At 41.3% G+C, this 15070-nt stretch overlaps 1 protein-coding gene across 1 annotated transcript in view; it reads left to right on the top strand.

The window, feature by feature from the left end:
* The window catches only part of SLC2A13 (solute carrier family 2 member 13), a 171772-nt gene extending 157308 nt beyond the window's left edge, over positions 1–14464 (top strand). Inside the window, exons 8-10 of the mRNA XM_076328876.1 lie at positions 6455–6576; positions 6710–6862; positions 8032–14464. Coding sequence (XP_076184991.1) covers positions 6455–6576; positions 6710–6862; positions 8032–8258 — 502 coding nt within the window. The 3' untranslated portion in view covers positions 8259–14464. The remainder of the gene's footprint in view (positions 1–6454; positions 6577–6709; positions 6863–8031) is intronic.
* The last annotated feature ends 606 nt before the right edge of the window (positions 14465–15070 follow it).

A 15070-nucleotide genomic window follows, 5' to 3' on the forward strand; every position in this document is an offset into this window, starting at 1 on the left:
GACTACAAAGTGCCAGTCATTCAGCTTGAGGAGCATAATTTTCCTGTTGGTATTGTTCTAGCACTAGTAGCTGCTACTAAACTTACTTGGCATGGAAAGTGTTGCATAGAGAAAGGAACTGGCTTTGTCTCTTTAGTTTAAGATTTTTTTAAATATTTTGGACAGCGGCAATTACTATGGCCGTTATAGTGTGTGTGTGTATATATATAATTACTGTTACTATATGTTATCTATTAAAGTGTCCTGGTTTCTGTTCTTTGTGCAGGATATCACCCACAGGACTATAGGTATAACAGATAGATCCTATAGCAGGGGGCCTTAGCACGATAAAGACTGTTTTTCAGTCATGTGCAAATGCCTCAGCAATCTGCTGAGGTGCAATTTGTTTTCTTGCTGTGAACTAAACTATTTTTCCAAGTTTTTGAAGTACGTGCTAATATTTTAAAAACTCTTTGCCAGTTATAGCAAAAGGCTTCAATGAGCATCCCAAAATGCTGCTGGTATTTTTATGTAATGAAGGTTAAGCAATGTCTAGCTGAATACCATGAAATTTTATGGGAACATTTTTTCAAGGCTGCATCTGTTTGTTCTTTTCAGGTTTTTTCAATTGCCATCATCTGGCATAAAAAGCTTCATCTGCATATTTTTAGCAACATCTGGTTTAATGGATGAGTTATTTCTTCATGTAAACTACAAAGCTAAAGCGGTAGATGCAAACTTCTCCAGAGAGGCGTGGAGCTACAGCGCGTCTTCTCTGAGGCACAGAAGCCACTAGCTAGGGAACTGTGAGAAAGCTTAGGAAGTACTGATTCAGACATTAGTTGGGTTTAAATTAATCTGTTCACCTTCAGGAAAGAGTTAGCTTTGCTCGATACTTCAGATACCATCTTACCGTATGTATATATAAAAATTAAGTACTGAAAGGAGCAGAGATTTTTGTTTAAATCAGAATATATTGATTTATAGTGAAACTATACCTTATGGTTTCACTGGTTTCTATGGGTTCATAGAATCATAGAATCATAGAATCATTGAGGTTGGAAAAGACCTCTAAGATCATCGAGTCCAACCGTCAACCCAACACCACCATGCCCACTAAACCATGTCCCTAAGCGCCTCATCTACACGTCTTTTAAAAACCTCCAGGGATGGGGACTCCACCACTTCCCTGGGCAGCCTGTTCCAATGTTTCACCACTCTTTCAGTAAAGAAATTTTTCCTTACATCCAATCTAAACCTCCCCTGGCGCAACTTGAGGCCATTTCCTCTCGTCCTATCGCTAGTTACTTGAGAGAAGAGACCAACACCCACCTCGCTACAACCTCCTTTCAGGTAGTTGTAGAGAGCGATGAGGTCTCCCCTCAGCCTCCTTTTCTCCAGGCTGAACAGTCCCAGTTCCCTCAGCCGCTCCTCGTAAGACTTGTTCTCCAGACCCCTCACCAGCCTCGTTGCCCTTCTCTGGACACGCTCCAGCACCTCAACGTCCTTCTTGTAGTGAGGGGCCCAAAACTGAACACAGTATTCGAGGTGCGGCCTCACCAGTGCCGAGTACAGGGGCAAATGTACTCTAGGTTGTGCTAATGTAACTATTTTGAATGTATATGGGTGGATTAGAGAGGCCACTTGATGGACAGGATAGAGGCGGTTTCCAAAGTTGTTCTTAGTTACATGTCTAACTACCACTAAATTGTTACACAGTTAATCTGGTACCTTGCTAAATTCTGTCCTTAAGTAATTTAAAGACAGTTAGGGGTCTGTCCAGACAACTTAATCTCTGTAGCAGAAAAAGAGGGGCTTGAAGCTGTGAGAACTAACCCAAATGTCAAGGTCCAGATTCTTTCACAGGATGAGTAATTGCTCGTGGATAAATAATCTTAGTTGTTCCCAAGCATCTTCCACAAAAACCTTTCTCAGTCCAAACAGCAGCTACTCTAAATTATGTCTCTTTGGTCCTCTGTCCTTTCCATGACCAGGCTTCAGGTGAAAAGATGAGTCAGTAAGCTTGGCATAAATTTGTATTGTTCAGTTGGATTGGCATGATATAAAAGTCAGCACTCTACACAGGAGACTTTAAAAATCTCTTTAAAGGAAGTTTTTTAAAATCCAATATATTTGTGTTACACCGGAGACTAAGTCGGTAAATTGTAGATTATCATCAATTGATAACCCAGATACAGAAGTCTGGCATTAGAGCGGTCCTTAAGTAGTTTTACTCTTGTTAGAACAAAGAAATGAGGGATTAGTGAAACTGTGAATTAGGTCTAAAATCTTTCTGTACCATCAGCACCTGACGTTAAAGTTTATCTCGGAGCAGAATGTGTAATTTTGAGATATGCCTGTTCTAACAAGCATTTTAAGGAGATGAATGATCACATTAGTGATTTTCTTTAGAAGTAATTTATTTCCTTAGCCTGATTTGATTTGAATTTTGACCTTTTAAGACTTTTGATATAAATCCATTTAAGATGCTTCTGAAGGGCTTAAAAGACAATGAGAAGTCAGCAGCTTTCATATTAAAAATATATGAACTGTTCAGAATGAAACATTTAATTCCCACAAAAGCCATATCTTTAGGGCTACACAGTCCTCACTCTACAGCGAAGAAAAAATTAATGGAAATTTGAGGAGAAAATCAGCTGGGTCTTTGTCTTGTGCTGTGCTCGCTTGCCTGTGCTATGTACTCTCTAGCCATTTCCCTATCTGTGGTTTTCAGTGTTGCAGTTCAGAATTATTCTACAGCCAAATTGGCTCAAGTATTAGGAAAATTTAGATTGATTATCAAGGAAATGGTCTTACCCTGTTTCATCTTCTTATTATTAGCAATAACATTTTAGACCACCCACACCAGCTCTTCTTCTCTTACCTTCTTTTATGTGCCGTATGAAGATAATTTAAGGAGGTGGGGAGCAAAGCTTTAGATCTTCTGAACTACAGACCATATCTGATAAAAGATGGATTCTGTGATTATAAAACCAAGCATATAATGCCCGTAATTTAGAAATCTACTGCTGTTCTGATTTATTTCCAGTCAGTCGAATTGTTCACATCAATTGTTAGAAGGTCAGGCTTTCACTAATTAGAACAGATGTGCATCTTAAATTATCTGTGGAAAATACATAACGAAAGAAATTAATGGTAAAGATTTTCAGTGTAGCACTATCATGTTTTCACTTTGGCAGTAACTTCAGAGGAAGTGATGTGGTGTGTCTTCACTGTTTATACTGATATGACAATTACCCAGCATATTGGTATTTACAATTTACTCTTTGCACTGGTACTTGACTGCATCATTTCACTTGTAAGCAGTTTACAGGGCATTTTCCTCTGTGCATTTCAGCTTGTGAAGTGATGGGTAGCTGCTCGTCCGCTTTCCATCATAGATGCTCTCTTCATGCAGGACAAAATGCAGAATTTTATGTGATAGTACATTATACAGTAATTATTAATATATTCTTCAGCAAAATAATAGATCTTGTAGGAATAGTAGTATAGCAGTAGAATTAGGACAGTAACAGAGCTTGAACAAATCCCCAGCCTTGAAGGAGTGTTATTTTTGAACGTGCCCAGCACTGCAAGATGCCAGCAGATGCAGATATCTTTGCTTTTACTCTGCGTGCCATGCTGGTTTATTACTGAAGGATAAGCAAAGCACAGTTTATTACTGCAAGGTTTCTGTTAAATCTAGTCAAGCGCTGTTTTTCCCATTTCAATGCACTATATCTGCTTTCTTGTAACAGAATTTCCTTCTAGTTACATGCAGACAGAGGAGAATAGATGAGTGGCTTCAGCCGTAGGAGGCTTTGGAGACGTGGTTTTCCCTTGTATCGTTTGTGTTCCACTGTCAAAAGTAGGACACATCTGGGGAAGGATGGTAGGGGAAGGAAACATCCAGACCTCCCAGCGGTTGTGTCTGTATGAATCAGCAGGTTGGTTTGCACTGATGGAGATGGATGCAAGATAATAAACCAAGTATGTCTTTGTTTACAGTAGCGTTCGAGAGAAAGCATGAGGCTCCTCTCTGAGGAGCTGCCAATCTGGCTGGGCAGAACAGAGAAACCAATCTCAGCATCAAGATGTTTTAAAATGCTAATCAGCTTGTATTCATTACCAAACACCTGCAAATGAAATTAGAGTAACAGTGAAAGAAGCAAATGTGATGTTGTTAAAACGGTGTGAAGCTGAGCAATCCTGTGATCTCGCAGTGGTGCAGATGCAGAGCAGGCAGCTACGTGGGGCTGAGCGGGAGATGGCAATGGGATCACTGGGTGTTCAGTAATTAATCTTTCAAACACCATTTCCTTAATGTGTAAGGAACAGCTGGTTTAAACATACGGATAGTTCTCCAGCACAGTTCATTCTTCTGTATGGCTTGTACCTAGGATATAGCTCAAACCTGATTTAACCTGCACGTGGCGAGGAGGGCGTAGAGTGGTAGGGAAGTGTCAAGGTGGACACTGACAGGGAATGATCTGTGTCTCGTGCTCGTAACTTAAAAAGAAATGCTGAGCTGAGCCATGCAAGAGCAAAGTGACAGAAGAAGGAACCTGGGGTGATGCTTAGAAGCAAGATGAAGAAGTGGTAAGGATGACAGCAGTACTTTTGGCTGAGAAAAGGTGAAAAACCTCTGTCATGGAAGCTGTTGGTGTCTTAGGCCGATGGGTGCTCCAGTGGCCAGGCAGCAGCTGAGGCTGTGAGCCTGTTGTATCCGGGTACGAGGGACATATCTTTGAGAGAGATGTTCAGTTGGCCCGTTTTCTGTGTGTTTTTCACCTCAAGACTGAAAGTGAATCTGTATGCGCTGGATGAGATGGGCTTTCTGGGGGAGCTCGGCAAGGCAGGGCTGCGGCAGGGTGGAAAGGTGCATGCCGGCACTGGCTGCTTTGCCGGCAGCACATCAAGGGCTCGGCACTTCTCTGGGGAGTGCTGGCACCAGCTGCTCAGGCACTGCTCAAGTGCAAGGTGGAACTGCAAATCTTGCGGCTTACCACCATTAAGGCAGCGTTAGAGTTTGGCTGGGCTTTCAGATATGTGTTTTTCCAGGATTTGTTGGGTAAACCTCTCTCCTTTAAGTGTATTTGAATTTTGGATTTCCAGCTGTCCTGAAATTGGGTTTGGGACTTCACAGTGACATCCTGCCTTAAATGTTGTCCTGTTGGTACATCCATGCCAGCATAAGGAAAATTTCTGCCCCAGGACTGGTTGTGGGTTGGCCACCAGTGCTTAGCACATTCCTGTTCAGCCTGGGTCTACCTGGTCATTTCTCAACAGGAAAGTTAGAGGGGGAATGTTTTGTTGGAAGTTGCTTTTGAAAATCAGCTGCAGTGGTGGTAGGTCCTCTGAAATATTTCAGGGTGTCTGTTGCTCCACCACCTCTCCACTCGTTGCCCAGCTATGATTTATCACCCATTGCAGGCATCTTCATTCTGGTTTTCCTACTGTCAAGAGGGTCACGTCCTTCATGTAAGTGCTCATCTGATCTGGAAATCGTAACCCAGACAGATGTTCAGCTCTCTGTGATTTCTTTTCTCCAAGTAAATAACATTGTTTGCATATGAAAGGGTGGTGTCTGCCTAAGTATTCTCTCCCAAAAGTACCCGTTTTTTCTGCTGTAACAATTGATGTGGTTGCAGCTGAAAAATTTCTCTAGTTACAGTTATGACTTGTCCCTTTAAACAAATGCTAGTTTTCAAAAATAAGATTTATAACAAAAAATTAAGTTGCCAGTATTCCTTTAAAATATTTTGTTGACAGTCAGATGAAAATACCTGGCTTTATACCTATTCCTAGAAATACATGATTTCCACATAGTCCTTGGAAGAGAGTAACTTTTTCTTTCAGTAGCACAGGCACAGTTTACCTCTGGTCTGATTCTTATTTTTACTGTCTAACTAGAAATGCTGCCTTCTTCTAAATTATTTCACTGCGTAGAAGAGAAAGTATACGACTTTTTTCCTTGTAACTTCGCTTGACCTTGGCACACTCCATAGGCATTACTGATTACACCCAAAGTGTGCAGCATATAGTTCATCAATGACTTAAGGACTAACTTCCATTTGACCTTAAATCCTTGCATGTGGCATCTTTAGCTCGAAGTCCTGCTGCTGCAGCTCTTTCTGCAGAGTGTGATATTCATGTGAATGGTCTCATTGGCTTTGGTATGACCGCTTGCATAGTGAAGACTATTCATTTGAAGAAGACCTGTAGATACAAGGCAAATGTTTAAATTCAGGAATGTTGTGTTGGTTACTCTTCCTAAAACCAGGCTTGGGAAAAAGCACATTTCTGAATGTAGGACTTGGCTCAAAGATCTTGATAAATTAACAGGGATGGAGCTTTTTCATCTTAATTTTACATTTGTCAGCTTTTCATAAGACATTATGTGCCATGTTTATAAAGAGATGTCACCCATTTCCCTGAAAATTCTTTAATACTAAGTTTTATTGTTATTTTTCAGGTGTTCAAATGAAACAGTATTCAAAAAGGAAGATTTGTTCTGGGCATACAATTTCTGCCCCACTCCATACTCTTGGACAGCACTTCTGGGCCTTATTTTATACTTGGTTTTCTTTGCACCTGGTAAGCAAACGTTTGTTCATGCATATAAGTTAAAAAATTGTAAAGGTAAGATGTTGAATAGTGAGGCTGCATGTTAAATTTACTTTTGAGTCCAGGCATTAAACTGAGATTGACCTTTTTTTCTAATTCTTAGGGATGGGTCCTATGCCTTGGACCGTCAATTCTGAAATTTACCCACTTTGGGCTAGAAGTACAGGAAACGCGTGTTCCTCTGGAGTCAACTGGGTTTTCAATGTGCTCGTGTCACTGACATTTCTGCATACAGCCGAATATCTGACGTATTATGGTAAGAAACAGTATGTGTCCGTGTGTGCAGTGCTACCACTGGCGCATAGATTTTCTGCTGATTCTGGGTCGCTCAGTTGGTTTTGCTATGAAATGTCAACTGTGAATGCAGTGTTCTCAACCCACTGTGGTTTAGTAAGACTAGAGACCTGATACGACCTGCCTGGATCATAGAGTTTGGTCCAGCTTTCATAAGAAATACTTCTTCCTGTCCTTAACTGAGAACCTAGACAGTTGATTAAAACAGGGAAGCTGGAAAAACCCCACTTTTGACTTAGTGAAATGTGCTGATTCCCACTTAAGGAGACAGCATCTGCAATTTTCTGGTTTATGATGGCATCCAAGGCCAATCTCAGATGGTCCTTGCAGAATTAGCTGTGTAAGATGCTGCTGCCCCACTCCCAGCTGTTGATTAAGTCCTGTCTGCTGGAGCCTGTGGAGAGTTTGTCAGACTACTGCTCAGCCATTCCACTACAAGTCATTTAAATTACATTAAACTGCTAGGGAGTTTTGTGACCTTCATATCATTACTAGTACAGAGCCCTTCAGCTCTACTTGTCATTTCTTTGAGTCATCAGTCTAGAAACACATGGCAGGTAAATGTTTGTTGGTCCTTTGGTACCTCCTCTGTCCCCCCTAGGTAAGGTGGGTGGTGGAGGGGAACGAGCTCTTTCTCACTGCTAATTGTCTCTGCAGAGGACTTTTAAATAATAGTTAGGTGTAAGAGTCACAAGTGTTATTTTAATCCTGACTATTTCTTCTTTGCTAAGGTTTCTTATTCTGAGGGGTTGTCTTAGTGTGTCCTTCGCTGTTAACATAAACTAAGAAAGTTCTTGCCTTCCATATCTGCTTTTTTTGTTGGATATGCAACCATTTAATTGCTGTTTATTTTAACAGCAGAATGACTTGTCCAAAAAAGATGTGTATTATCTTCCACGTGAAATGAAATTGCTTTTGTTAATTTACTCCGTTGTGGAGCGATGCAATAAAGCAGCCTTCTCCTACGCCCACGGCCCCGCAGCTCGTTATTTTAACGATGCCGCTCCAACCATTGCTTTTACGCACCCCTTTGATATCTGCAGCCTGCTGCTTCTGCCGCTCCCTCTGCTCTGGAGCAGAGAAGGGACAGGAACTTCTGTAACCGACTGTGCATATTGCTTTACATTGCAGGAGCCTTCTTCCTCTACGCAGGGTTTGCTGGCTTGGGACTGGTTTTCATCTACGGCTGCCTTCCTGAGACTAAAGGGAAAAAACTAGAGGAAATTGAATCTTTGTTTGAAAACAGGCTATGTACATGTGGTATGTCAGATTCTGATGAAGGGAGGTATATCGAGTATATTCGGGTGAAGGGAAGTAATTACCATCTTTCTGACAATGATGCTTCTGATGTGGAATAATTTTCAGCTGCTGATGTATTTAATCATTTAAAAGCCTTCTGGGGGAAAAGCAGCTCTCTGATGACCTCACTGCCCTGCTTCTGGTCTGGTTCTCCTTTCTACTGTCTAGTTAAAAATATCTTCACGTTCAAAAATGCTCCATTGGGGAGGAAATTCAATATGCTAGTGTTTTCTTGATGACTAAAAGCAATGACTTCCAAAAGAGATTGAATTCCACGATCATGTGAATTCACCAAGTGTGCGTGACACTGCACCGTCCCAAGGTGTATAGTAGGGTGCACTGTACCAGATGAATACAGAAGGCTATCCTAGATGGTCAGTGGTTGTCCTTATCTTCAATACTGACAAAAGATAAAATAATAGAGTAGCTAATCAGAAAGCAGCCGACATCTGTCAGATCCCCATCCCATCGCAGCCTAGCAAATAGCTCTGCTGTGCAGTACAACGAATGACGAATGCATAAGCTGCTGTAACGGTAGCCATTTAAAAGGTTTAACTGATTAGGAAAATACAAATATCTATAGGAAAATACAAATATCTATCAGAGGGAACATTTCCCAAATTTGCCCTAAGAGAATTTCCATTTTTATTTATTTGAGATAACAAGTAGAGAGCCATACTCACCTGGGTGGAGGTTCACTGGGGTGACATACGTCTGTGTTACGCCAGGTTATCTAGCCACTGCTGCTCTTGAGTACACACTACAGTTGGGAGTTGGTGTTTGTGAGAGAAACTGCCAAAATTAACTACCTGAGAGCAGGAAAACAGAACTAAGTATGTGGCCACATGTACAAATGAACTGGTATATATTGCTAGGTACAATGTAGAGGCTTCAGTTAGTTGGAAAAAAATGATTTTTGTTTTCCTTTTTTGCATTTGAACGTTTGGGTTCGTGCCTACTTTTGAACACAAAGTATCACTAGCTAAAAGAAAGAAAAGGAGGGGAGAGGTTTTGTGCTGCTACATGCACGGTGGTCATCCCTCCTGCGCCTTTTGCTTGTGAATAATCACATTGCCTTCAGTTTATCTTCATATGTACAGAGTAAATGAATCCCAGCACGTTTTTCCTTCAAATGCCTTTAGTCAACCAGTGTCTTGCTGGATCTAAAGAGAAATATTAGCAATGGGCAGAAGCCTACATCTCATATTAATTGCCTTACTGAAGCATTGCAAAATTGTCAAGAAAATGTCAGGCACAAAAATCAACTTGGCTGCCATTAGCCTGGTAATGAAAATATGAATGGTATTTTATTCACCTGCCATGATTGCTTGCCTTGGCAAACTGAATTTTATGCAGCTACATAAAAATATTATGTTCTTTTTTTCCCTTGGCCTGTCCTCACTGCTTTATGTCTTCAGAGATACAAGTTTGAAAGCACCAACAATTCAAATTCTTATCTTTGAAACATTTGCTTCCTGAAAGAATGTGGAAAACCTCCTCTGCCTGTGGGCTGCCCCCCATTTATTTGGTGAAAATACATTTATTTTTCATTGTGTAAAGATTAAAGAAGTTGTTGGGTTCATTAGCTTTTATAGATTTGCTTTGTGGGCTTTTCTTGGGTTGAAAAATATTCTGAATGTAGGATTACTATCAAAACTGAGACTGGACATTTGTTACTAAATTATTTTTATTGGATAACGTGGGGTTTTGTTGTCTGCCATTATGTTATCTGATCTTCTGGGGGGGAGTTCTTACTGACCTTCAGCGATTGGGTGTATTTTGCGTTATTTTCTTTTTTACTTCATTAATCAAAGAAATATTTTTGGAAACAAAACATTTTAAAGCATCCTTCTGTGACTTGACTGGGACTAAAAGGGGAAAGCATAGCGGACGGAGGGAATTTCAAACGAATCATTGCGAAGAGTGGCCCAACCTTGAATATGTCCTTGCGCGGTGAGAGGGCTGGATTCTCACGCCTCTCCTCTTGCCTCCCCTTTAAGCGCACAATATTTTTATGCTTGAAAGCACCAGCTGTTGAAAATGCTCGGGTCTCCAGACCTATCTACAAATGCACCCACCAGAGGATGTCTCCGTTAGGCTGTCACCTCTTTGAAACCTTCACCGAAGGTGCAGTACCTGAAATGAAAAAAAGGGATACTTGGCACAGATGAGAACAAAATAGTTTTAAGGGCAAATTGGTTTCTTCCTGAAACCAAAAAATGTGTGTTTCAAGGCCCTTATTTGGAACAGTTTTGTTACCCAGAACAGCGTGTGAATAGGTGTGTGATGCCCAACCTGTGCTTACGTGGTTGTAAGTGGGTATTTACTGGCTTTTGAGAATAGGGACTTACGGTTCTAATCCCCCCAAAAGCGTGACCCCATGCTCACCGTTACACCTATGAACGTCCCCTTGCTTGACGTGTTTTGCTGGAGCGGGGTGTAAGCCAAGGAGAGTGTCCCTGCGCCGGCATGGTGTCAGTGCTGACCTCGCGCTTCGTTACACTTGTGTCCTCAGGTAGAGGAAACTGCTGCTTTATCGGGCATAACCAAAGCAAAGTCACTGGAAAGATCGCTGTCACAAGACCAGCCTCTTTTGTTTTGCAGGCAGTGCTGGGGCTTTTTAGCAGCAGACGACCATCTCTCTCTGCCAGCCTTGTTTCACGGATGTTCTCAAAGGTGGCGCTCAGCTGTGTACTGCACTGGGCTCGTTTTCTCACACAAGTTCGATCTTACTGAAAGCAGTTTTCTGAAGGTTTGCATCCCGTGCCCTTTTTCTGGAGGCAACACAATTGAAACACTTGCATTTTATTCATCATTGCTATGAGGGTGCAAAATATATCGGCTTCTTTATTGTCACTCTCCCTTCCCCACCCGCAGAGAGTTGGGTTTAAGTCTTCCTTTTAGGGTTGCTTTACACCAAGATAACATTCCATACCTTAGAAACACTGAACCTAGTACCAAGCATCACGTGTAATAAAAATGAGATCAAATACTTGAAATTAATCTTACGCGATTAGGGTTTTATTTTTAAAATCTGTGAACATTTATAATGTATGAAGAAAATTAAATAAATGTTTCTATTTTGCAAAGATTTTTTATATTTGTGCATATTTTAAGTTTTAAGAGATTTTTGCTAAGGGTAGGCTTAGTAACATTCCAGATAAAAGAATAAAAATACAGTGTAGCTGAATAATTTCTTATGATAGGATTTTAATTTATGAAGTAGCATAAATAGTATGTCTAAGCACAATATCATTTTATTGAAAGCTTTCTGCGGAAGATGTGAAATCGTTTCTTCACGAGGACTGCACATTTAATTCAGGTATTCTGTGCATCAGGAATGCTAGAGTAATACTGCTGGTAGAGTTGGGCATGAATCACATATTGATTATACACAACAATTTGAGATATTTTAATTCTGATTAATCTACTGACTCTACATGTTTTGGTCCGAGAGCAAGTATAAAAGAAAGAAGTCCTGATGCATTTTTAATCTTTTTAAATTTAATTCACATATAGTAGTTTGTTCACCATGTTGCAAATCTAAAGTGTTGGGGGTTTGAGATAATTTGCCACTTGTTTCTTCCCTGTGTCACTTTGTTGATCAAAATCAGTTTTTAACGAGCGAAGCAAACCTGTTTTGAAAATAGACATAGAAATGAAGCAAGGCCCCAGGACTCGTTTGAGGGCTGAAGTTGCATTGCTACACGTGCACCTGAGATAGATCGCTGTCATAGACGTTGCTACCTTGTGAGTTGCAGTGACAGCCCTGTCAGAAATTTTGGGACAAGAGAGGATACATCCCAGGGATCGTTGTTCCAATGCCGACTTATTTTTGCATGAGTTGGTAAATGCGGCATTTCAGTGGTGTAGGAGTTAGGGTTGGGAGGGGAGAAGAAAGAAACGACACATCAAAAGCCCCATGAAGTCATGTGTCAGCAGAGACAGGTGTCGTAGCCAAAAGGAGCAGTCTCTGAGTTCTCTCCCATGTGGGAGAAGGATGGTGGGACCAAGGGACTGTGCTTGGTCCTGTGGATGGGAACAGGAGGCTGGCAGACTAAGGGGAAAGAAGCACACAAGTGCTCCTCTCCCATGCCCACGCGGAGGTGAGAACATGGCAATGGAGTTTGCAAAGCTAGTACTTTTTTCCTCGGTAAAACCTCTTTTGCCCTTCTTAGTCACTCAGGTTGAGCACTGGGGGAGAAGTTTTGACTTTCAGGGTCTGCTACAGGCCCTGAGCAAGGGTCTTTCCTTTGGCCGTGAGGGTGCTGGGTGCAGCCCCACAAGCGCGCAGTGGACTAATAAAAGACAGACCCTGTACTTCTCAGCTTTATACGCAACTTTCTACTTCTCAAGGTAAACGCTCTTCTAACATGGTCTTGAAATTTTACTTGTACTTGCGTAAGTACAAGTAAAGAGGCTTTGTTAGCTGAACATCACGACGCGAGAAAGAGGCAGAGTCTTCACAGCATAGAGAGATCTCGGGGTAGAAATCAAGGCAGAAGAGACAGTTCTGCAAAGCACTTTAAAGAGTAAGATATTTGTGCACTTTTTTCTGAGAGAGTCAAGCTAACCAAACCTCATTCCTCTGCATTGGGAAGAAAATCGAGCTTTGTGTACCAGGCCAGAAGCAGATAATGCCACAATATGTGCTTTATGGCAAAATGTGTTTTTATTGCGGGTAACATTTACAGCTTATATGTAGCTGCTGCCTATAAAGTGACTCAATCGTTCTCTGGATTTTAACAAGTCACATTTTTGTGCAAAAATCTTAGTGGTTTTCTATCGATCTTCATCGCCTTGTGTACAGTACAGTTAAGCATAATCCACAAAGTGGTCTAGGTTGTGGCAGTGTTACAAATGTCAGCACAGTAAAATCTAGGTGAACATTGTTAAAGAAATATTGTTGTTTGTGATACTGGGGGTTAAAACTCCTTAAAGGGAACTATATATAGATTTTAAAAGTCTGAAAAAATGGCAGTTCTTATCTATTTTGTGTATGTTTTCATATAGAGAAGGAGTTTTTTATGTGCCAATAACCATCACTGTAGTGTTTTGTAAGTGGGTGTTAATGGTGTTCCAGAGTTCCGTATATGAGAATATACTTTAGCCACAATGACCTGTTAGTGTGAACCAGCGGCATGTTTTTAATCTTACTCGCACCTCTCATCAGAGGGGCTCACTCGTCAGCTTCAGTAGAGCTCACTCAAGCCAGGGGAAGTTTGACCAGCGTCAGGCCTCAAGAATACAGAGTTTATCTAAATCCCCACTTTTTCACATTGTCCCTAGACAATATGTTACATGTGAATGATCTGGCACGTGTAATTATAAAGCTTTAACTCTGGTTCAGTTACACTCCTCGATTCTGTTGAGATACAGTTTGTCAAAATTCGGTTTGACCTTTCATCGCATTTATATAAATAAGGGGTGCACTGATTAATTATGAGTAACGTCCACCTATTTCTAAAGGAAACATCAGTTTCTGAAGTGTTAAAATAAAGGCAAATTTCTCTTGCTGCCTTAAACATTACACAGACTTTGGAGAGGACTGAATGTATGACCATCATCATGACTTCTGCAGGAGAGACTTCATGGATCCTCAGCAGGTGTGAAACGAGATGGTTTCGTGGTGCTGGGATGCTGTGGTACACCGCAGGCCCTGCCTAGTGCACGCCTGCCATCTGTTCGATTTTAAGTGTTCGAGTAGTCCCTATGAAATCGATAGGATTATTCATATGCTTGAAATTCTCCATGTGCTCAGTGTCCTGCTGGTCCAGGGCATGGCTGGGAAGTGGCATGAGTCACGTCTCCGCTTTCCAGCATGAAACTCACACCCCTACAGAACGGTTAACTGGATCTTTCTGTGACAAATTCTATGTAGAATATTTGAGACATTATCGGAGACCAAATTGGCAGAAATACTTTCGTGTTGAATGAAATGCACATGACGGCACCAGGCATACTGTAATCCTTGGGCGTGTGTTAGGTATTCAGTACAAAACAGGTTTTGGCAAAACTAATTGTCAGGTTGTCCAAGTTATTTCTTAACCATGTCAAACATGTGCCATTTCCTTCTGCAACCAGCCAAGCCTATAATGTATGAAAGTGGTGTACATTTTCTGAAACTTAAGTGATGTAAAATTATTTAATTGACTTCTGTTCTGATTGCTTTAATGAAGTTTGGTCTTTACATAAAAATAAATATCTCTAAAGAATTGTCAGTGCCAGAAGTGTAAATGAACAAAATAAAAGGTGAGATACTTAATTACAGAATCTTTCTCAAGGTTTCCTTTGTTCGGGTGTTCGGGTCGCCTTTTAGAGTTGCAAAATTGCATTGCTCAGCAAAGTGAGCTAAAATAGCCCATGGGCTTGCCTGAAATAAGTGAAGGGCAAGAATAACTTTGAATATGATCTTAACATGATCTCGTTCAAACCAGAGAGCGTTTCTGTGATGATGGCACACCAGACAAGTGTCCCTTCCTTCCTGGAGGATTTGTTTGAAGAGCTGAATGCAGCTATGCAGAGCTGCGGACTGTCCCAGTGTCCCCCCATGGGTTATCAATGTCCCCTGCCCAAACACAGACCGGTTTTCTGACAGCAGTTTATACCTTCAGACTTGATTATTGACTGGGGAAAGGGCAGAAGTTGCTATTTTCTAATGGGGAAATGTCCTAACTCTGTGTGTTTTATTAAGAAAATTGCTTAAACCAGTTTGATGGTTAATGAAGAGCAGCAGGACCGTGGCCGTGCCGTGCTGGGGGCTGCCCTGGCTGTGCTCTCCCATGCGGCAGAGGAGTCGCACCTGCTAGACCGAGTGGAAATTGCTCCTTTTACCTCCACCTATCACAGGTACCACGATCGAACCCTTGCA

The sequence above is a fragment of the Aptenodytes patagonicus genome, chromosome 1 (assembly GCF_965638725.1).
Source record: "Aptenodytes patagonicus chromosome 1, bAptPat1.pri.cur, whole genome shotgun sequence".
NCBI classification, from domain to species: domain Eukaryota; kingdom Metazoa; phylum Chordata; class Aves; order Sphenisciformes; family Spheniscidae; genus Aptenodytes; species Aptenodytes patagonicus.